Source organism: Coenobita brevimanus, chromosome 82, assembly GCF_032717465.1.
Source record: "Coenobita brevimanus isolate Jiangsu-jjx chromosome 82, ASM3271746v2, whole genome shotgun sequence".
Lineage (NCBI taxonomy): Eukaryota > Metazoa > Arthropoda > Malacostraca > Decapoda > Coenobitidae > Coenobita > Coenobita brevimanus.
The window spans coordinates 8,169,393-8,194,210 of NC_137035.1; the positions used below are offsets into that span (position 1 = coordinate 8,169,393).

General features: G+C 40.1%; 1 protein-coding gene across 1 annotated transcript in view; it reads left to right on the forward strand.

Moving 5' to 3' along the window:
* The window catches only part of LOC145409678 (uncharacterized), a 631,921-nt gene that overhangs the window by 525,638 nt on the left and 81,465 nt on the right, over positions 1-24,818 (forward strand). The window contains exons 18-19 of the mRNA XM_080280029.1: positions 21,807-22,344; positions 24,280-24,476. Coding sequence (XP_080136155.1) covers positions 21,807-22,344; positions 24,280-24,476 — 735 coding nt within the window. The remainder of the gene's footprint in view (positions 1-21,806; positions 22,345-24,279; positions 24,477-24,818) is intronic.

Here is a 24,818-nt window from a genome sequence, read left to right on the forward strand (position 1 = left end):
TTTAGGTTAGGTTATATTTAGTTAAATTATTAGGTACAGTTAAACTCGGTTAGGTTAGGTTCAGTTAAACAGGACAGTCCCTTCCACCATTATGCTGAGGAATAAAAATACTAGAGCTGTCACAGCCGTGCAGCTAAAAACAACAGGGAAACTGATTTAACAAGCAACATTTATTTATGGGTAATGCATTACAGTGTCAGTGGTTCATGGGCTACTCAATTACCGGTGTCATTTTCAGGAAGGCATCAAGAATGAAAGAATTTCAAGAATTAGCGTGGGGGCTTCGAACGTAACCCTCGCTAATTTGGTGGGGGTGGTTACTGTAGTGTATGATACTGTGCAATACTGTAATCAATACAGTACTATACCTGAATCTGAATAAAAATATAGAAATTAGTGAACATACAGAAGTGTAATGAAACACTAGGCCTACAAGCCACAGATAACACTTCCTAGACTGCCGAGATGATTCCGGACATCTGCCGAACAATCAGCGATTTTCGTAAATGGGACTATTTCTCAAAATTGTCGAAATGTTGGATCTACCGAACAATCAGCTGCCGAATAATAGGAATTTTACTGTATTCGGTAGCTGATTGTTCGGTACCTAATAATTTAACCAAACCTAACCTAACCTAAAGTCAGAAAAATACTTAAAAATAAACTGGAGGAATATGAATTGCTCCGGTCTCTCTGATGAACGTTAAACGTACATTTAGTGCTCATTCTTTTGTTTGTTTTTGTGCTTAACGTGAAAGAGAGAGCATTGATGCAAACAGTAACATATCCTATTAACCCCTTAATAACCTCCGGCACTGAACAACCTTTTACAGTACCAATGTCAGTGATGTTAAATTAGTGTGAGCTATAAAGAAAACTGAACAATTATGGGGAGGGAACGAAGGTCACTGGTATGTTTACATGACTATGCTACGATTCCAAGCAGTTAGGCGGTCGGTTAATCTCAGATGTTTTCGCCCATTTGGTAAATGCACCGTAACTTCATCAATCTTTCCATGACCCATAGCGAATCATACCATGGGTTTAGGAAGCTAAATTACACATCGCTAGGTGAGCCAGACGATTATCTTCCCATCTTTAAGAAAAAAAAATTGATTTCAGAAGAATGGAAGAACTTTACGTACTCAGAGAGGGAGTTAATTTCTTCCTTTTTCTTATAAGATGTGAAGATAATCGTCTGGCGCACCTAGAAATGTATTATTTAGCTTCCGAAACCCATGCTATGATTCGCTATGATTGGCTGGAGAACTGATAAAGTTACGGTGCATTTACCAAATGGGCGAAAACATCTGAGACTAACTGACCCCCTGACTGCTTGGAATCGTAGCTAAGAGTCGTGTAAACATACCAGTGACCTTCGTTCCATTCCCATAATTGTTCACAGTTTTTCCATAGCTCACTAACTCGACATCGGTACTGTAAAGGGTTGTTCAATGTCGGAGGTTAATAAGGGGTTCATGGAATATATTACTGTTTCCATCAGTACTCTCCTTTCACATGCAAACAAAAAAACAAACAAAAAAGTGAGTGCTAAATGTAAGTTATAACTTTCATCAGAAAGACCTTACCAATTCAGATCCCTTTATTTTATGCAATTTTCCGACTATTTTATTTTGTTTGGAAGAAGTACTGTATACAGTCCTCACTCCAAACATATTTGTAATAATATAAGCAGTGATGAGTTCACCAATACAAGTGATGTACTGAGCTGGTAGGTAATATTCCGTATCATTTCAGCCATCCAGGAAGTGTTATCTGACTTGTAGGCCTACTGTGTCATTACCCTTGTATATGTTCACTAATTTATATATATATATATATTTCAGATTCAGGTATAGTACTGTATTGATTGCAGTATTGTACAGTATACAGTACTCTCTCCAAACGCAGTTGTAATACCGTACCATAAGTGGTGATGAGTGTTCACCAATATATTTAAGGTACTGAGTGGGTAGGTTTTTGATTATTCGGCAAATCTAATTTCTCGGCATCATCCTGGTCCCATAATTGCTGAATAATGGGACTTGTACTGTATAATACACATATGTATACATCCACTGCAAATCAACTTAGGACCTACACACACAGAATTGCTATGGGAGAGTTGTCTCTTTGCTTTGTGTTTCCACCTCTGCCAAGTGAATTTTTTGGGCAAGAAGTAACTGGCAACTCCTCTGGTGTTGGTGGGAGGTGATGAAACACTCAGCACATCAGTGCTTGCCCAGAAGTAAGAGTGGGATTATATGTTCCCATCGCTCCGAGCTAGCACTGCCCTCTTTTTTCGTATGCATTACTGTTTACTCTGTTATTTTCCTAGAGTCGCATTGTCATGCATGGAAAGTACTGCTCAAGGGATGAGAGGGTCCATATCATTGCATGGAAGCAGGATGATGCCCCTATCAACACAATTTGTGAACATACTGGACGTGCAAAGTCGACTGTCATGAAGATTATTGCTGCAGCACACGGCCTGCCACCTGATTTTGTACCAGATCACAAGCATGCCGGTGGAAAGAAGAGGACGACTTCCAGAGGTACAGATATGCTTCTGAAGAGGGAAGTAATCAAGAATCCTCGACCGATGGCGGCAGAATTGAAGAGAATGCATCCCCAGCTGTTACTAGATGTCTCAGTTCGTACTATCCAACACTGCTTGCAGATGGAGCTGGATTTGCCAAGCCACACTGTAGCCAAGAAACCGCTTGTCACTTATCACATGAAGAAGCAGCACATTCAGTTTGCCAGAAGTATGCACACTGGACATCGGATGAGTGGAGAAAAGTTATGTTTTCCCATGAAAGCACATTTCAAGTGTTCCAGGTGCGTTCTGCCAAGGTTCGTCGCCCTGCCTCCCATAATCGATATGACCCTGCTTACACGGTGCCAACTGTTAAGCACCCACAATCAGTAATGGTATGGGGGTGCTTCTCAGGTGAAATGGAAAGGGGAGGCCTCTACTTTCTTCCTAAGAACTTGATGATGAATGGTGCCCAGTACATTCAAGTTCTGAAAGATCATTTGTTAAACTTTCTGCTATTCATGGGTGCGACTTTTTCATGCACTTTTCAGCTCTATGTCACAAGTCAAGAAGGGTGACAAAATGGCTTCAGGATAATCGGATTGAGGTCCTCGACAGGCCTGGCAACAGTCCAGATCTAAATCCGATAGAAAACTGCTGGGCAAAGATGATGAAAATCATGGCAGAGATGAAAACACCCAATCTGGACAACCTCGAGACTGAACTGACAAATGTTTGGTGCAAAGAAATGTCCTTAGAATTCTTTAGAGTGATTCCATGCCAAAATGCATCCAACTGGTCCTGGAAAACAAGGGAAACTTGATTTCAGATTAATGAATGGCATTTCATGAACAAACATTGTGATATACTCAGATTTCTGTGTTTTTTAATACCTTGTCAGGAGAGGTCCTAAGTCAATTTGCGGTAGCTGTATATATATATATATATATATATATATATATACTGTATATATATATATTTATATATATATATATATATATATATATATATATATATATATATATATATATACTGTATATATACAGTAGGATCTCACCAATAACGCCTACTTGGTGCCATAAAAATGCCGTTATTAGCGAAAACGTTATTTGCATGATATTAAAATACATGTATAAAGGGTTTATTGGTGCCACCCCTCCAGGACTTTTATCCACTTTTCCCACCTGGAGTCCTCCTATCACTACTTTTTTTTTTTAGCTGAAATAATAAGATTAGTTATTAAATCATCATGAGTAATATAAAACTCGCCATAATGGAGTTATGAGGTGTGTGGTATAATGATTGTTTCGAGGGTTGTGCATGGATGCTACTGCATCATACCCCCTGACCCCTTGCTGGCCTCATCCCCACTCTTGCCTTTCACGCCAGGGTCACCCACTTCCATCAACACTTCATCAAACCCCATAAAGTCAATATCTTCAGGAAAGTCCCCAGTGTTATCATCTACTCAACCCTTCTCTGTTGTTCTTCCTCGGCTGGCTAGCTTTGTGAAAGTGAGTGAGTGATGAGTGACTGATGGCGGTCATTCACTCGATTGTGATACTGTTTCTGGTATTTTCATGAAATCTGATTTACAAGTCCAGCCATTAGTCATTAATTCTGATGGCTGCTCTCTCTCTGTCTCAGCCAACTTGAGTTGTGGCTGGAGTGCCGACCAGGCATGTTTAATGGTTACCAATGTTGTATTATTCCAGGCACTGATGAAGAAATTTACGGCCTGTTGAATGTTACATTTCTTCCAGAATGCAGCAACAGTCATTATGTTGGGGGTTGCAGGTATGCCAGGTGGAGCAGGTGAGTCATGTGGGGCTGTGGAGGTGGAGGGGGAGGCAGATTGTGAGTCAGGTAGGGCAATGGAGGTGGAGGGGACAGCAGTGGGCGAGTCAGGGGAGGTGGCGAGGGGAGGATCCTCCATCTCCTTCTCGCTACTGCTCACATTTTCGGCGATTTCCTTCATCTTTTCTTGTTTGTCTGTTTCATTCCTCATCTTTATATGGACATATTTGCACAATAACAACTTGGCATTCATGAAATAACCGTTATTCAAGTGAATCCAAACGTTATTATAGAAACTGGGTATCTATTCTAACTTACTGTTATTGCCGAAATCGTTATTGGTGAGATATATATATATATATATATATATGTTTATAGATAGATAGATAGATACTGGTATACCCCAATTTAACCCGCGGCGTCCCATCGACGTTCTTTAACGTCCACACGTTTTGTCACTGCCAATCCTGTCGACGTACATAAACGCGAAAAAATTGCAAGGTCCCTAATTTGCACAATTTTCAATTTTCGCGAGTCATTTTTGGTACGTATACACGTGACACCTTCCTCAACAAGATGCCAGGCAGGGACAATGCCTTACCCAGCATCTCCTCCTCCCACCCCCCTGCATGCCATTGTCTCAGCAATTCACCTGTTATCAGTGACCTGGCCAGTATAGCCATGTCAAGCCACGGTACGAAATTCAGGGTCAGAGTGATTCCCCAATCAATGACAATGTGGAGGACAAACTTTACCTAGCATTAGAGGAAGAAACAGTTAGAAATGATGATCAGGTAATGTGGCAAAAAAAGGTCAGGTATTAGTGAGTGAAACAATGCTGATAATGCCTATATTACTGCTTGAAAACCAATATACTCTTGTACTACATATAAATTCGTACCAAGTAAATAAATAAATACCATTTATGAGTGGTGTGAAATAGTTATCCTCCCATAGAACTCGTTTTCTTTGATGCCAGCCTGATAGAAAACCCAGTAAGGTAAGGAGGTACTCCTACCTGTAATGAGTATTTAAAACCTCAGGTGAGCAGTTTCTCTATGAATTTTCAATGTTTCTCACCAAAAGCGAAGGTTTGAGCCAAAAAAAATTTTTTCCTAAAATGGTCGGGATTGGGGGGAGTCAGTGGTGGAAAAGTGGTTGGGATGGGGCGGGTTAACGATGCAATTGGTTAGGTAAAAATCCATGGTTAGGCGTGGTATCGTATATCGTTGTAGTTTTAACCTGTTAACTGCTCTATACAGCCTGGGCTGTTCCTAGTGCGATTGCTCAATACGGCTGTGGCTGCGCAGGTGCATTTCGAATATAGTGCCATGGTGACCAAGGCCGATCCATGCAAGCATGTTTGAGCCTTCAAAACCGAAACCGAAAAAGAAAACGAAAACCTACATTCCATTAGGGAATCAGACACTTCGATGTTCATCCATGGCTTTACCAAGATAAATATTGAGCTAATATTTCGTTTCTATTTACTTTGACATGTGTTCTCTCAATTTTGATGACAAAATTTGGCCTTTGGGAAATTTCATTTTTACCCCTATGTCTGCGCATCACGGACACCTCCAAAAAACTGCCAAGCGCAGTTAACGGTTTAACATGTAAAGTAATGGGATGCATTTTCAGCCTCGCGTTTCCCCCCCAATGAAGCTGAAAAACCCACCCAAATGATCCCAAAAATAAGTTTAAAGCCAATCTAAATGGCCTAACAGCTTTAAAATAAGCTAACCTAAACCTAACACCTGTAAATAACTCACTAAAACCAACAAATAAGATCTGAAAATCACCAAATATCTGGAAGAAATCAGACTTAGTAAACTGTACCCCAGAATGACACAGTTCACCCCGCCTTTGGCTAAAACACTTTATTCAAATCTAAAAACTGTTTATAAAACAACAACAAGTGGAACACAGCTTTAGTCTAAAATATGATCAAAATAGGTAAAAAAAAAAATCAAAACCCACCATTAAAGCAGGGTTTGGCCATTGTTAGGCTGGGTATGGTAGTATTTCTATACCCATCGTTAAGCCGGGGTATTGCATCTAGGGGTATCGTACATTGGGGTTTTATATATATATATATATATATATATATATATATATATATATATACAGTAATCCCTCTAATATCCGAACGCCCAATATCTGAACATCCCCACTAACCGGACATAATCCTCCTGGGATCCAATATTCCCAAAATGGGCCAAAAACTGCAAAAAATTCGAAAAAAATCTGAATTTTTTCCCTCCCATAATTTGAAATTCCCGCCTGGTGCCAAACAGCTGTTACACCATGGTCCCTTCACCCCTTCCTTCCTCCCCCTCCCCCCTCCCCTGTCAGGTTGCCATTTGGTATTTTTCATTACCAAGTGTGGGCCAATTTGGTAATGAAAAATTCGTTTGGTAATGCATTAGAATAATGCATTACCAAATGGATTTTTCACATGTATGAGGATACACAGGATGGAGATGGTGGATTGTTTGCTCTCTCTGATTAATCTGCTACCCTACATAGTGTGAAAATAATCAACATGGTGTTAGTTATAAGGAGAGTGATTACATGTATTTCCAATTGTATATATAATTAGTGAAGAATATATGCTAGCTTTACGAATTTGGTAATGAAAAGTTATATTTGACAATGAAAGTTGAGGAGATTGGTAATGTGGCTGTTGCGATCTGGCAACTCTGTTACCCCACCAACATCAGCAGTCACAGCTTAACTCCGATGGAGAGCAGATACTCATAACAGTGCAAGCCACAGGTGCTTGTTTTTTGTGAATAAACAGTGAATAAACTGCAATACCTTGCCACTAGAACACACAGGAATTTACAGTGTTGTGCAGTGTTAAGAAATTAGAATTTAGAGTGCAGAGGATTAACTGTGGACTGCAAACTGGCGGTTCAAACCAGTCCAAGACCAAGGGACTTGTAAGTACCCAGAATGTTTAATATTGTATAAGCTCACCTCTAAAACCTCATTTTATGGTTCTTTTGCATTTATTTCAGTTTTTTATGTCCCTTATTGGTGTGATTTGGGTCTTAAATAGGTGCTATGCATGTCCAGAGGGAGTTGTATAGGTGTTTTTCAGAGTTAGGGTCCGTAAGTACTAGTCCATAAGCTGGGGCCCAATATCCGGACAGGACCACTATCCGGACCTGCCTATGGCTCTATTGATCCGGATATTGGAGGGGTTACTGTATATACATAATATATATATATATATATATATATATATATATATATATATATATATATATACACAGGTAAGTCCTTAATTCATGCGAACTTTTTTCACGCGATTTCGATTATCCACGAATTTTTCGTACAATAATTAAAACATAAAATTATTGTAATCAAATAAATAATGTTAATATACAAGAGAAATAAATAAAATATGAAAATGCCTACCTGCTGCCCGTGTGCATACATATATAGGCGTTTTTTGTAGCACTTCGGAAAGTCAAAGAGGTTTGGGTTTCCGCTGTTGGAGTTTACAGAACGCTAAGCAATAGCACAGCCAGACGAACGAGCACTGTGAGCCTCGGAAGAACTGTTGTACATAGCCAGTCTGGAAGGAAATGAGATGACAACTTTTTCATAATGACATTTTATGCTCCTAAGATAAACGTAGGAGCATTACTTACAATTTTCAAGCCATTCCGAAGCAGAAATTAATGCCAGTAGGAACCGTTTACTCTCCTGCTGTTTTCAAGACCAACCTCGCAGTGGATTTGTAAACTTGTTTCAGTGGCTGCAGTTCCTGTGGTAGGACATATGATAAACTCGAAAATTTAGGGATCCAAGCACCTTTCACGGTTTGGAAATGCATCTCTATCCCTCACAAAAACACATAACATGAAAATACTTTTGACTGGCTGAGACGTTACGTAAGAATTTTGTAATTTTGTACTTTTTTGTTGGAACAAAGCCAAAACCACAGTCAATTCATCGGACGCGTCGGCCATTTTGGGGCTGGAGGTGCGAGATGGTGCAAGACGAAACATTTAAATTTATTTATTTTTGTAATAAAGTTACATTGTTAGAGTTCCTTAACATCATAGAGTCATTAACATGATTATTTTTTATCCATGATAATATAAAAAATGAAAGCTTATCTTCTGATATTGCGATTTAAAGAGAATGCTAAACTCCCTAACTGGCTACATTCCGCTACACAACACGCTGATTGGTAGTTTGGGTATGCACCACTGCAGAGGCAAACTCCTCGGTGAGGAGTTTGACTTTCCAACAGCGGAATCTCAAACCCTTTTGACTATCTGAGGTGCTACAAAAAACGCCTTATGTATGTGTGTGTGTGTGTGTGGGAGGTCGGTCTACCACGCACCACACAGTCAGTTTGAATCCGACGGTCGAACCATGCCTGACTCGCGAATCGTTATTTGTGGCTTATTTTTCTGCCTTCCAGTGATTGCTTGCCTTGTCTGCCAACATGAGGCCTAAGCGTAGTGCTAGTGATGCATGTGGTAACACACCAAAATGGACTGTAACGTGATGTTGCTGAAAGAGAAAGTTAAAGTGTTGGACAAACTTAATGGAGGAATGTTGGCGACAATTCTCCGTCAGAACAATTCCCCGTCATTTATTTACATACCAGTTTATTTAGCAAGTACAGTACACTAGTTTTTTACTTATATGAGTTATAAAATCCCCCTGAAAATTAGTTATTAAAGTATTAATTAATCAGTAATAAGTATATTTATAGAATGACAGGGAATCATCCATGATTTGATGGTGAATTTACTTCATGGTGAATTGTCTCAGAACCGTGTGTTTGGGGTGAGTCAACTGTTTTCACAATAAAGAAGGCAGAACGTAGCATACGGGAGGCAGTGAGGGCTAGTGCACCAGACTGTGCTAAAGTGTCTCCACCTACGCCTGTGAACTGGCTCGGAACCATATGTTTGGCGTGAATGAGTCAACTGTTTGAACAATAAAGAAGGCAGAATGTAGCATATGGGAGGCAGTAAGGGCTTGTGCACCAGACTGCTGAAGTGTCTCCACCTACGCCTGTGCTTGTCAGGTTTTAGTGTTAAATTTCTTAAATTTTTTTTGTTTCTCATACTTTATGCTAGCTTAAAAGGTGTATGTAGTGTATAAGCAATATTATTCAGATGTAATATACTTAGTAGACATGCATAATTACGTGCACACAAGGGCAGAACATATACGCGTATTTACCACATACGCGAAGGATCTGGGAACGTAACCCTTGTGTGAATTAAGGGCTTTTATATATATATATATATATATATATATATATATATATATACATATATGAGGCGCTCCGAATAAGAAGGGTGAAACGCGCCAAAATAAAAAACGTCAGAAAACGCAGTCAAACTTCGCTCAACTTCCAATAACCATAACTTCGTTATATACTAAGATAGAACATTGCTTATAGTCTTAAAATGAGCGTGAATCATTGCCGATCATGACACTGGTATTTTTGTTTCGGTTGAATGTAACTATTAAGAACAGGAAAGAGAAATATTACGTTTTGTTAGCATCATCTGTTATGGTTTTGGAAGTTAGAGGGAAGTTTAACTGCATTTTCTGCTTGTAATGTATAAAGTATTGATGTTCCATCACTATTAATGATAAAAAACAAAAAAAGTAAGAATAACCTCAATAGACTTCCCACAATAGTGAATAATGATGATGAAATAAGAAGGGACATTTGGGCCGACTCACGTCACAAACGCTCCGAGAGCGATCGCTATGAATACGCGCTGAGTACGCGCTGCCAGAACATCATTCTCAATGTCACTAAAGTTTCCTTCTTTCTTATTGTAATACTTTTAAAAGTATGGCCAAAACTCAAGTCATAATAATAATAATTACTAATAATGACACTACTAGTACTATTACTACTACTACTACTACTACTAATAATAATACGTGCTTCCCGCCAATATTCATTCTCAACGTCACTTCACTTACGTTTCCTTCTTTCTAATAGTAATACTAATAATTTGGGTAAAAACTTAAGTAATAATAGTACTAATAATGACACTACTAGTACTATTACTAATACTACTAAATAATAGTACTATTACCACTACTACTAAATAATAATAATGATGCCAAGAGGCAAGACAATCCACATGTGTTAAGAACCCACTGGTTACTGTTCCAAAGTACTACTGCCTGTCGTAATACACCAATATTATTAATGATACTAATCCAGAAATACTATTATTAATAGTGTCGTAGCTGACTGAACCTACCCACGAGTAATAACACGGAATACACTTTAGTACTGCATGAGTAAACCAGTCTTACAGAAGGCATCAGTTACAATAATAATAACAGCATCATAACTATTATTACCAGTATTATTCTTATTCTTATTCTTATTATTATTACTCTTACTAGGGCTTGAATATCATTACCTGTATTGTACAGTAATACTAGTAAAATGTTATGGCTGTGATAATACTAATGATAGTAATAATAATAATAATAATAATAATAACAATAATAATAACAGTAAGTATTATTAATAATACAGTAATAGTAAGTACTGCTATTACGATTATTATTATTATAACAATTTAACACTCACCAGTAATGGGTGAAGGCTGAAGTTCATGATTGTGTTATCCATGATGCATAAACAGTTCCAGGTCATCAACAGAAGAGGCATTCCATTAATCCATTCCATAATCCACTATCCCATAGAACGAGTGCTTGCTTAGGGTATGACCTTCATCACCACTCGTATCACTTTCTTCCCGAGGACGTGATGGCCCTTGAACACTTTCCTCATGATCCAGCTGCTTTCCTGACATTTTTGGCACAGTTTGAATGAAGTTGCACTAGTATGTCAAGGGAAAAAACAAAAAGCTAAGCGCGTCCGTGCTAGCTCCGCAGCCGGGAACAAAACAAAAGGGACTGTCATGGCCGCCCGCATACTGGGCTCCCATTGGCTGCGGGCAGTCACGTGATGGTAAGCGGAGGTTCTCATTGGCTGATACAGCCCCCGTGCCACAGGACGAACGCACACAGGATACCCCGCCATTGTAATCCGGGTGGTTGCCCCAGGGAAGTCCCCAATAAGATAGGCGACTCGGCTCGGCTGGCGCCACTATTCTGACGGTACGAAAAGCCTCTCTTATTGGGATTTTCTCACTCAGCACGGAGTGCCTGCTGCACTGATGGTCGAGAGTATCACTTGGTTTTATGTGATTTTCTACCATATTTCCACTGGGAGAATGGACTTTTGTCCACTTCCACGTAAAAGTAGACACCTCAGTACAGTGCTATACCAATAAAACGCACTTTGAGGGGGGTGGCGTGTTTCGCCCTTCTTATACGGAGGGCCTCATATGTATATATATGTATACAGTGGGCTCGCACAGTGCGCGTCACCGCAGTGCGCGATTCGCCTTGTGCATGAGTGACCAAAAATCATAACCAAAAACCCTTTAATGCACGAGTTTACTGCACAGAACGCGAGGCAGAGGCAAGGAGTGGCTCAAAAATGCCATTTTCTACTAGTGCGCGACCACCCCTCACACAGCACGTCACGTGTCGTCATGTTGATGCGCCAGACAGAGTCAAGTTGAGCAGCCAAGCGTGATGGAAGGCAGGACTGAGCTGTGTATGTCAAACATTAGCAAGATCCTTGCTGCCGTGGATAAGCTCAAGGAAGAGGTGAAGGAATAGGAAGTGAGCAACCTAAGAACGGAGGAACTTCTGGTTGGTATCGACAAACTCTTCCGTTTCTACACAGACAGGCACAGGGAAGAAATAAACAGGAGAAGACAGATGCTCATAACAAGCTACACACAGCGGGCCCAAGTTGCTGAAATAGCGGAACCATCGACATCGTCTGCTTCTGTTCCTGTTGAGGATGAAGAGGATGCAATGTCAGAAGTGTCAGCATTGAACTTTGAAGGGTTTATGGCCGAAGTGAGTGACTTTGATGCTCCTGGGGAAGGTGATCAAGAGGAGTCTGCAGAGGGAAATGTTGGTGCGCTGGGGAGTGCGGTGCTGTAAGTGTTGCCGCGCCTCGGAACCCCTGTTATTTAAGGTCATCAGGCTTGTTGTCTACTGTTGTTAAGGTGACTACCCATATTATTGTTATTGTAGCTATAGCTTTAGTACAGTGTCTGAAACATATGACCTTTATTATGTCTCTAAGGGCCAAAAAATGTCCAGGTATGAGGGGGTACCGCCCATATGTAATTATTCCCATAAGATTATGTATTCCTAGTACTCGAATTCCCAGTGCGCGAGCTCGTGCACTGCCCAATCTCTCGCGCACTGTGCGAGGCCACTATATATATATATATATATATATATATACTGTATATATATATATATATATATATATATATACTGTATATATATATGCATATACTGTTTATATATATATATATATATATATATATATATATATATATATATATGCATATACTGTTTATATATATATATATTATATATATATATATATATATATATCTATCTATCTATCTATCTATCTATCTATTGCCAGATGCCTCAATCCCGTTTGGGGTGGCCAAAAACAAATCGCCTCCAAGTTGCCCTGTCCCCCGCCATTTCACTGCCCTGCTCCCAACTCACACCCCCCTCTCTCATATACCTCTCCACCCCATCCCTCCATCTCATCCTCGGCCTCCCCCTCCCTCTTCCCCCCTCCACCTCACTCACATACACTCTCTTCGTCAGTCTTTCACCCTCCATCCTCTCCACATGGCCAAACCACCTCAGTGTGTTCCTCATAACGCTTCCTATCACATCCACATCCACACCACAACGCTGCTTTATATCCTCATTCGTCAGCCTGTTACTCCACGTGACTCCACAGGCTCCTCTTAAATAACCCATTTCCACTGCTCTCACTCTTGACTTGTGTCCTTCCAACAATGTCCAAGCTTCACTTCCGTACTTTAGAGTTGGTATCACAATACTGTCATGTAGTAACTTTTTCACTTCCATGCTCACTTCCCTGTTTCTTATCACTGCTTTCAAAGAACCAGCTGCCTTTCTTCCCTGCTGTACCCTTTCAAGCACTTCACCCTCCAAACCTCCATCCTTACTCATCACACTACCCAAGTACTTAAACGTACCCACATTTTCCAATTCCTCACCATCCAACCTCGCTCTACATTCACTAACTTCACCTCTCTCAAAGACCATCACTTTACTCTTCCCTACATTCACCTTTAGATTCCGTTTCTTACACACTCTCCCAAACTCATCCACCAAGCCTTGCAGCTTCCCTTCGTCTTCACTCAACAACACAGTATCATCTGCAAACAACAGTACAGGGAGTTTCCAAACACTATCCTCTCTCACCAGGGCCACTCCAACATCCACTACCTTACCTTGTACCTCTTTTATTACCCCATCCATGAACAGATTGAACAACCATGGAGACATGACACATCCCTGTTTCAAACCAACTTTCAAAGAGAAAAATTCACTTAGTTCACCATCCACACGCACTGCAGCCTTCGCACCATCGTACATACTCTTCACAGCATTCAACAACTTCCCATCTACTCCATATATTCTTAACACTTTCCACAATCCTTGTCTATCCACCCTGTCATATGCATTCTCCAAATCCATGAAAGCCGCATACAACTTCTTTCCCTTCTCTAGAAACTTTTCCACTAAAGATCTAAGAATGAATATCTGATCTACACAACCTCTTCCCTTCCTAAAGCCTCCCTGTTCTTCTCCAACTAATCTCTCTGTTCTTTCTCTAACTCTATCTATAAGTATCCTACCATACACTTTTCCTATTATACTAAGAAGACAAATGCCCCTATGATTACCACACACTTCTTTTTCCCCTTTTCCTTTGTACAAGGGAATAATTAGACCTGACTTCCAATCCTCCGGGACTCTACCTTCCTCCCAGGCCAATCTGCACATCTTCCACATCCATTCTACTACTATCTCTCCCCCATGCTTCAGCATTTCACCACACACTTCATCAATTCCTGGGTCTTTCCCCGATTTAACTTTCTTCATTGCTTCCACAACTTCTATCCTACTGATTTCTTCGTGTCTTCTCACCTCCCTCCTTCTCCCAGCCATTCCCCAGCCACTTATACTCGCATTACTTCCATCCTCTATGTTCAAGAATTCCTTAAAGTGTTCTCTCCATCTGCTCACTTTTTCTCCCTTCTCCACGAGTAATCTACCATTTTTATCTTTCACTCCCCTGCTAACTTCACTTCCACCCTGTCTTACTCTTTTCACTTCTCTCCAGAACATTTTCTTACAGTCCCTCCACTTTACACTCAAATTCCTTCCAAATTCCTCATCCACTCTCTTCTTACTCTCTCTTACTAATCTTTTCACCTCTCTCTTTCTTTCCACATATAACTCTCTCTTCCGCCTCTCAACTTCTTCCACACCCCTATTTCTCATCCATTCATTGTATGCTTTCTTCTTTTGTGCCACAGCCTGTTTCACCTCTTCAGTCCACCACGCTGTTCCTTGCACCCCCCTCCGTCTTCTTTTCCTTCCACACACCACATCACATGCTGCACATATTTCTTCTGTAAATATCTTACACACACCTTCAATGTCTCCCATCTGCTCCAATTCATATTTGCCCAATCGTTCCTCCACTTCTCTCTTATACTCTGCCTTTTTCTCATCCTCTTGTAACCTTTCCACTCTCCTTGCAACTACCCCTTCCTCTCGTCTTTCCCTTCTTCTATTCCTCCATCTTACTTGCATTCTAATTCTGGCCACCACGAAGTAGTGGTCAGAAAGTCCACTCCCCCAACCGCTATACACTCTTGCATCCTTTACACATCTTCGCATCCTTTCATCCACACACACACATAATCAATCATTGCCTTCCTATCATTCAGTTCACCACCCACCCTTCTCATCACTCGCCATGTATACCTGTGGATCATTTTATGCCTGAAGAGGGTATTGGCTATCACCAACCTCCTTCCAGCACAAATGTCCACTAACGCACTCCCATTCTCATCTATCTCAGCAGGCACACCCCACTCACCAACTATTCCATCCACCTTCACATTCCCAACTTTACCATTCATATCACCAATCAAAAACACTCTCTCATTCCTTCCAAACTTTTCCATGCACACTTTCACATTTGTCCAGAACTCTTCTCTCATTCTTCTAGCACGATCTTGCATTGGTGCATACACACACACAATCGCCCACATTTGTATTCTAACTTTAAACTTTACCCACACAATCCTTGACCCAACTGATCCATACTGTCTTATGCTCCTCTTCCATTTTTTACTCACAACTATACATACTCCTTCCTTTGCCCTCTCATTCTCACCTACTCCTGCACATATACCCCATCCATACTCCCATTCTCTCACACTTTCTCCTCTCCATTTTGTTTCAATTATTCCACATACATCCACTTTCGCACCCTCAAGCACCTGGACAATCTCTCTCTCTTTCACCTCATCATTCGCTCCTCTTACATTCCATGTACTCATTACCAAGTCCTTTGTCCGGTCCTGGGTCGTCGTCGATTGGTCAGTCCTTGTCCGAGGCTTCTTGTTTGTTTTTTTAGTTAGTTGTTTTCTGGGGAGGGGCACTAACCCTCCGCCAACCCTTTTAGTCGCCTTTTACGACACACACACACACACACACACACACACACACACACACACACACACACACACACACACACACACACACACACACACACACACACACACACACACACACTTAGGAGGAAAATGAGTGAAATGGCAAGTACAGTAGTCAACCTCTAGAGTATTATGGAACAGTTCAAAAATGATATAGAGACAATTAGGCAAGTAAGCAGTCTGATAGACCAGATCAGTGATATTGAGGAGAAGATAACACAGGTGAATGAAGCTGTGCAAAGCTACAAAAATGATGTGGAAACCACGTATGCTGTAATGGTGAAAGTAAAGAAAGACTTAGAAACAAGGGTAGAAGGAAAAAGCATTAAAAAGAAAGTGAAAAGAATAATCCAAAACAATCCAAAGTTAGTCAGAGATTCAGTAGATATCAACAAATCTATAGCAGTCACTGGTATAGAAGAGGAAGAAGCAAAAAATAAGATCTCAAGAGACAAAAAGAAGATGGCAAATGTAATGAGTCCATTGAAAGAAGTATGAGAGGAAATCTGCAGTAAAGATATAGAGGAACACAAAAGGTTAGGGAAATACGAGAAAAGCAAGTCAAGACCTCTAAAGGTAACTTTCCAGAGTGTAAACACTGTGGAGGAGATACTAAAAAATGCAAAGAATCTTATGGAAAAAGAGGAGTTAAAAAATGTATGGATAAAAAGATGCCTAACACAAGAGGAACTGGAATTACTGAAAAAGAAGAGGGAGGAAGCAAAAACAAAAAATGATGGAAGATCAGAAGAAGAGAACACATTTTTTTACAAAGTAATAGGATTGCAGGTACGAAAGTGGTACATAAATAGGAGGGAATTAAAAGAAGGAAGGTAGTAGAACCATGTCATGACAGGTATATAAACAAGATGATAAAGTTGATGTACTCAAATGTGGATGGAATGGTATCTAAATTATTAGAGATGAATGATTATGTCAGAGAAAATGAACCACAAATAATATGCCTAACTGAAAAAAAATTAACACCAAGGATATCAAATGACATACTAAACTTAGAGGAATACAGTATATGGAGAAGAGACGGATATTTAAAAAAAGGAGGAGGAATTATAATATTAACTAAGAAAAATCTAAAAGTCAAGGAAATAAAACTAGATATACCATCACAAGTAGAACTGATTGCAGTAGAGATCGACACATCTGAAGGTAAGGTAATTATAGCTAATTTGTACATGCCACCCAGATCAAACACATGGGAAAGAGACGAAAATGAGAACCTGGCAGAGAGTACAATTCAGAGTGTAAGATCGTTGCTACATAAAATGGAAGAGAAATCGGAAAGAATTATACTAACTGGGGACATCAATACAAATATAAATTGGAATACTCTGGATATAAATAGCCAAGAAAACTGTTGGGACCAAAAGCTCCTGGATCTCGTACAAGAGTTTTTCTTAACGCAACATATGAGGGAAACTACCAGAAAAAGAGGACTTGATGTACCTTCAGTGCTAGATCTAATATTTACAAGGCAAGAAAATGATATTGACATTTAATATATCACCCTCCACTCGGCAAAAGCGATCATGCAGTACTAAATTATAACTTCAGGATGGCATATGACATAGTAAACAGAAATGATAGTTACAAAAAGAGCCTAAACTATAAAAAGGGAAATTATCAAGACCTAAAGAAGTATTTCGTAGAAGTTGATTGGGAAAATGAGCTTAGAGGACAAGATTTAAATGCTGTATGTAAAAAATTTTGTGAATTTTATGAAATAGGAGTCCAGAAGTACATCCCACAGCACAAAGAAGCAGATAAGAAAATACAGAAATGGTTCAATACAGAATGTAAAAAATCAAAAGAAAGAAGAGATTTGTTGTGGAATAGATACAGAAGACACAGTAGTGAAAGGGCGTATAATAATTACAGACAGGCAAGAAACGACTATACAAGAATAAGGAGGGAAGCCCAAAAACAGTTTGAGGAGGATATAAGAAATAAAAGTAGTGATTAACCAAAGCTGTTTTACAGCTATATCAGAAGCAAAACTAAAGTAAAAGATATAATACAATCCATTACGGACGAGGGAATCACTTATACACAAGAGAAAGATCTTTGTGAAGCACTAAATAAGAATTTCCAATTAGTTTTTACAGAAGAAAAAAATTCTCAGAGGGACTATGTGGAACACGCATGTCCACACATACTACCAGATATACAAATAGCAGAAAAAGTAATACAGGAGGAGTTAAGTAGATTAGACAGAGGAAAAGCAAGTGGTCCTGATGAAATTTCATGTTGGGTATTACGAGAATGTGCAAAGGAGTTAAGTAAACCATTATTTATAATTTTCAAGAAATCCTTGAGTCAAGGTAAACTACCTGATATTTGGAAAAAAGCAAATATTGTCCCCTTATTCAAGAAAGGAAATAGACAAAATCCACTCAACTACCGACCAGTATCACTGACCAGTGTTGTAAGCAAGGTATTAGAAAAACTTATAAGAAAAGCTTGGGTAAATCATCTAGAAGAACACAGTATGATAACAGAAAGACAGTTTGGTTTCAGAAAAGGAAAATCATGTGTTACTAATCTGTTGAGCTACTATGACAGAGTAACAAACACAATACAGGAAAGGGAAGGATGGGTGGACAGTATCTATTTAGATTTCAAGAGAGCTTTTGACACAGTACCACACCAAAGACTTACAGAAACTGTACCATCAAGGAGGAATTCAAGGCAAACTGTTTTGTTGGATGCAAGACTTTCTCATAAAAAGCGAATGAGGACAGTACTAAGAGGAAACTACTCATCATGGAAAGAAGTGACTAGTGGAGTACCACAGGGTTCAGTGCTGGCACCAATCATGTTTTTAGTGTATATAAATGATATAAACAGTAACACTGGAAATGAGAGCTATCTGAATATGTTTGCAGATGATGCAAAAATACAAAGGAGAATTACTAACACAGATTCTTGTAAAGAGCTACAAGAAGAATTAAATAAACTTCATGAATGGAGCAGTACATGGCAAATGGAATTCAGTGTGAACAAGTGTCATGTAATCAAGTTTGGTAAAAGTGGAAAAAGACCTGATTGGGATTATAAGTTAGGAAATAAAACCCTATACACATCAGAAAGAGAGAAAGACCTAGGTGTGATTATCAATAACAGACTATCTCCAGCTGACCACATCAGCGAGAAGGTATGGAACATGTATACACTGCTTGCAAATATGAGAATAGCATTCACATACATAAATGAAGACATGCTAAGAAGGATAATAACATCATTCATTAGACCAACCCTGGAATATGCATCAATAGTCTGGAGTCCTCATCTCAAAAAGCACATAGACAAGATTGAAAAAGTTCAAAGGGCCGCTACAAGATGGATACCAAGCTTAAGGGACCTAAGCTACGAAGAAAGACTAAATAAACTGAATCTACCAACACTACAGGAGAGAGGGAAAAGAGGTGACATGATAATGCTATATAAATGCATATCAGGAAAGGAGAAAATAGACATAAATGATTACTTAACATATGGAGAAGCATCAGCAAGAGGACACTGCAAAAAATTGCATAAGAAGAGAGGTGATAAAGACGTAAGGAAATTCAGTTTCCCAAACAGAGCAATTGATCAATGGAATGCACTACCGAATGAAATAGTGTGTGCCAAAACAATTCACAAATTTAAGGATATGTACGATAAAAATGGTTTAAGACACGGGACAGTACGAGCTTGACTCATTCCTGTAAAGGTACAATTAGGTAAGAACAATTAGGTAAGAACACACACACTGAGAGAATACAAAGAACAGCAACCAAGATGGTCCCCAGTCTGACAGACCTGTCATACAGAGAGAGGCTGGAAAAACTGGATTTGCCTTCGTTAGAGGAAAGGAGAAAGAGGGGAGACATGATTGCGGTGTTCAGGACCATGGTGGGAGTAGATAAAATTGACAAAGAAGATCTGTTTGTATGGGATAAGAGAGCAACAAGAGGACATGGAATGAAATTGAAAAAGTCAAGCTGCTTGAAGGATATCAAGAAATATAGCTTTCCTTACAGAAGTATAGACTTATGGAATAGCCTGGACAAAGAGATCGTCCAGTCTAGAAACTTAAACGAGTTTAAAGTTAAATTCGACTTATTGAGAAACAGCGACGGAAACCCACGAGCATAGTACATTCCGTGTATATCACAATTAGGTATATTCTTAAATATTTGGAACGACTTAGACAAAGAGGTGGTGCATGAGAAAAACATTCATGTGTGTAAAGGTAGACTTGATAAATGTGGACATGGAGACAGGACAACACGAGCATTGCTCAATTCCTGTATACTACAAATAGGTAAATACACACACACACATGAATGCACACAAACATTTACACAATAAACATACCCACACATGCACAGAAGCACACAGTACATGAACTGCAGACACACACATCACACACACACACACACACACACACACACACACACACACACACACACACACACACACACACACACTCTCTCTCTCTCTCTCTCTCTCTCTCTCTCTCTCTCTCTCTCTCTTTCACAAGGGGGAAGATATGATAGTGTTTCTAGTAGTGTGAGGATAATTTTTTAAATTATTTTTTTTCTTAATTGTATTATAAGTGGCTCTGGAGATTTCTTTTATCTTAGTGGTTGTGTTCTACTTATTACACCACAGAGTTCCAGTATTCCCTTGTTTGGTTTTCCTGCAAACTATGTCTGCATTAAAGCAGCATCACAAGATAACATCAGGATATAGCATGCAAAACAAATCGCTGAGGAGAAAGTACTACAAATCCTCTGTTGCCACTTAGAATACAGCCCATAGTGCCTTGATGAACCTAATGCTTACCTAACTTATTGACCCCAGGATGTATACAGTGGAGTTGCCTAATTCGCGTATCTGTAAGCCACGGATTTGTAATCCATGGAACTTTGCCCAAGCAGTCCCTATTTATTTTATTCCGCAGAAAAAACTAGAAAAACGCGGTTTCTAGGTTCCAAAATGGCTAATTTCCAAGGAGATTTATGATATCCGGGCACCCACGATGTATTTCGCGGCTGCTAGCCAATCACAGCCCAGACCTGATGGCAAATGTGCACACTACAGCTGCCATTTTTTTTTTACCTCCTGTCCTGCCAACTGCCAACTATGTGTGTTCCCCCGTGAGTTCTGAGTGCTATGTGGCCCTTTTTTTGTCAAGTTTACCTATCCCCTGGGCTCTGTTATGGACAGGCCCAACCCTTCAGAGCTATTTAATTATTGTTTATTTCCACTTAAATTATTGTTTATTTCTATTAAAAACATGCATTGAGTATTTCTAAGACTGACTGTTTGTGTTTGCTGTTGGCTAGTTAGGTGTAGGTAGGGTGTTGTAGGGGGGTTCCACAAGGGTCCAGACTAAATATCCTTTCTTCCCATTGGTTTTTAACTTTGTAAACCACAGATTTCAAGAACCGCCATTAGATACCAGTCTCTAATTGCCGCGGGTTAGGCAACTCCATTGTATTTCAATTCATTGCCATGTCTTGTCTTTAGCAAGCTTAAGATAGTCTTTTCAGATTGGAAAGGTTTGATAAACCCTTAATAAGCCCCTTCAGTACAAGAGACCTTTCCAGGTTGGATAAAATGATTTGTTAACCCTTTATGGGTTTAAAGCTTGTGACTTCAGATAGATACTGTAGGTAAAATGATAATCCATAAAGAATGTTAGCCCATGTTGAAAGGATATAGCACAGTAGGTTCTTTTGACAGAAAATTACTTAATATAAGAACTACATACAAGAATACCTCTACAGCTCGCCAGACTGGGCAGATATCAGCTATACCTCAACGAATAGAGGGGAGAAGAGGCCACAAAAGGAGACTGTATCCCTCTTCTCAGCATTGGAAGAGAAATCAACCATTGTTAATTTCAATGCATGTCACACAAGTACTTCCTTATCTTCCTCTAACCACACTGCAACAGATTACAACAGCATTAAGGTCAGCAACAACAGTAAGAAGAAAAAAATTAAACTAGTTCCCAAGAAGAGTCTAGAGCAGCCAGCAAACTTCAGTGAAAAATCTGGTATTGAAATGGTAAATTCCAGTGAGACTTCTGAGTCATCACATATTATGAAGTCACTGAAGCAAGGTGCCAACAAAATTGAAACTCCCAGCTCCAGTGATGCTGCAGATGGTTCACTGCATATTCTGAACCCACTAAATCCGTCTGAAATTCCTGGATCAAGTATGGGATCGCAAGAGGGAGGAGTCATTCCCAGCAAACAGGGAGAGTCAAACGAAAATGGCCAGTGTCAGAAATTGAAGTCCATTGCTGTATACATTAAAGAGGTGAGCTTTTTATTTAATGTATTAGAAGTTTGAATGATGATGATGGTGATGTCAATTTTGTCATCATTATCATCATCTATCCCAGGAAACCATTTACTCCATTGTATGGTAACCATATACTGTAATCACATGGACACCTTGTGATCCGTAGGGTTAAGGCATTTCACTTGGATATGACTCAGGTGTTTATATATAAGGGATGTTTTGGGTTTATTGCTTATATTATGCCACTCGGAAATGCAGTTATACTGTGCTGCTTTTACTTTAATTTAGTCCAGATTTTCATCCTTTTGCAGCATATTTCACCTAGCTCTGTAATAGAAAAAGACAATGGTATGGCTTTACATCCTTCTCATCACATCTTTGTGACTAGCGTTATATTCATTTATTTATTACTATTTTTTTTTTATGACTTAGGATTAATATTAAGATATTGCAATTTTATGTGAAGGTAGAATAAAAACAGTATAGTTGTCCTTGCTTGAAAATCAGGTCTAAGTTGTGTAGCCTTGGGCATCTGCATGCCAAATGGAACATAAAAGAATTGATTGATTGATTGACTGATAGATACCGTAAACAAAAAAATTAGTTGATAGCCAGACAAATACCTAGTAATCCCACATATGAAAAATTGCCTTTATAAAGAGAACTATAGAACTTTTTCAGTCACAGTAATTTTCTTTGACTTAATTCCTTGAATTTTTTTCCCTTTTTTTTTTTTTCCATTGCCAGATGGTTTATTCAGCTTAAGAAGAGGGTTGTAGTAGTGAATGACTTAATAAAGTCTGTTATCTAGCCATCCAGTTGGAAAAAATCTCTAGCTGAATAAAATTATTTTGTGGTATCAACAATAAGACACTGTGTGCATCGTTGGAATGAAGATCTCAGTCAAAAAAAAAAAAAAAAAAAAAGAGTCAAATGGTTTACATTTTCAAGTGTTTGGATGTGGGGAAGTTCAGGAGTGTTGTGGCATTGATGATGATCTGCTGGAAGGTGTTAGGAGTGGAGGAGTAACCTGACATGCCAGTGAGTGAGAGGGCGGGAGGGAGTGCTCTGAGCATGTTCTTGGTGGATGGGGAGAACCATGGTGAAGGGGGAGAGTGGCAGGAGACCAAGCATAAGGTGGTGGGATGGGGGTGAAGAGGTATGCCCAAAAACACTAATCCTTCCTCCCTCCCCTACAAGTAGCCAAAGTCATGGCCAGTGATGATCCGGTGGTCGAACACCCCACACCCACTTCCCCTACCACAACCCCAGTGTAAATGTTGTTGGATAGACGTGGAACGACCAAAGCTGGCGATGTTACACTGTGTTATGATTGTTTTTATAGACAATCAGAACCAGTAGGAGTAAGTGTATAAAGGCATCTAATGTGTAATACTGTACAACAAATTGTATGGATATGAGAAAGGCACAAAAGTGAAAGAAGACCTACATTGTATTATGTATTAATTATACTTACGTATTATAATGTTACAAATAAGTAAAAAAAAAAAAAAAAAAAAAAAAAAAAATCTGTTGAATGATAAGATGTCTTTTCACAGCCATTCTCGCTCCCACCTCTACCACCCTTTTCTCTGGATTCCTGTCTCCACCATGTGCCTCTCGTGCCCCCTCATTAACCAACATAAACTAAGATAATGATTGAAATATGAGATGTACCAAGGGGAGGCCACATGGAGGTGCAAGAAGAACACAGGCGACTGGGACAAGACAGACATACATCCCCAACCACCACGCACCTCTCTTCCCCTCAACGGAATTCATGAGAGGTATGTCACCCTGCTGCATTACCTCTACTTTGACCAGTGCTCACCAGAATCGGGGCAGGATCTGTGTACCAGCAGACTCCCCAAGTAGGACTGTGACAGCGCTCACCGTTCTTGTCGGGGAAAGGACACCCACCATGCTCCTTTCACCTACTTCCCTCTGTAGGACCGTGTCAACGCCTACTGTTCTCACTGGGGAAAGGACGCACACCGTGCTTCTTTCACCTACAGCCACCAGCAGGACCTCAACGACGCCCACCATGTTTATCAGGGAGGGAACGCCCATTGTGCTTCTCTCACCTGCAGCACCCTTCTGGAGCAGGACCGCGGCGATGCCTGCCGTGCTCGCCAGGGAGACCCACCGTGCTCCTCTCGCCTGTAGCCCCAGGGTCTAGTAAAACTGTGGTAGCGGCCACCACGCCCACCGGGGTGGCCCCCCCCCCCACCATGCAGGCCTCCTCTGCTGAACCTTCGGCACTTATAGAGGGCCATGACCCTTGCTTACCTCACTCTTCCAGAGGACGAGCAGGTCGCGCCCCTTGCTCGCCTCACTCCTCCATGGGGAGAGCAGGCTCCCCCATGGAGTTGCTATGGGAAGAGATCTGGAGTGGCCTTACGGTGAGTCATTGGGTGCACTCAATCCAGCCAGCGCCCCTAAGTCACCAGTCACTGTCGGACTTCCGAAGGAAGAGAGACTGCAGGCAG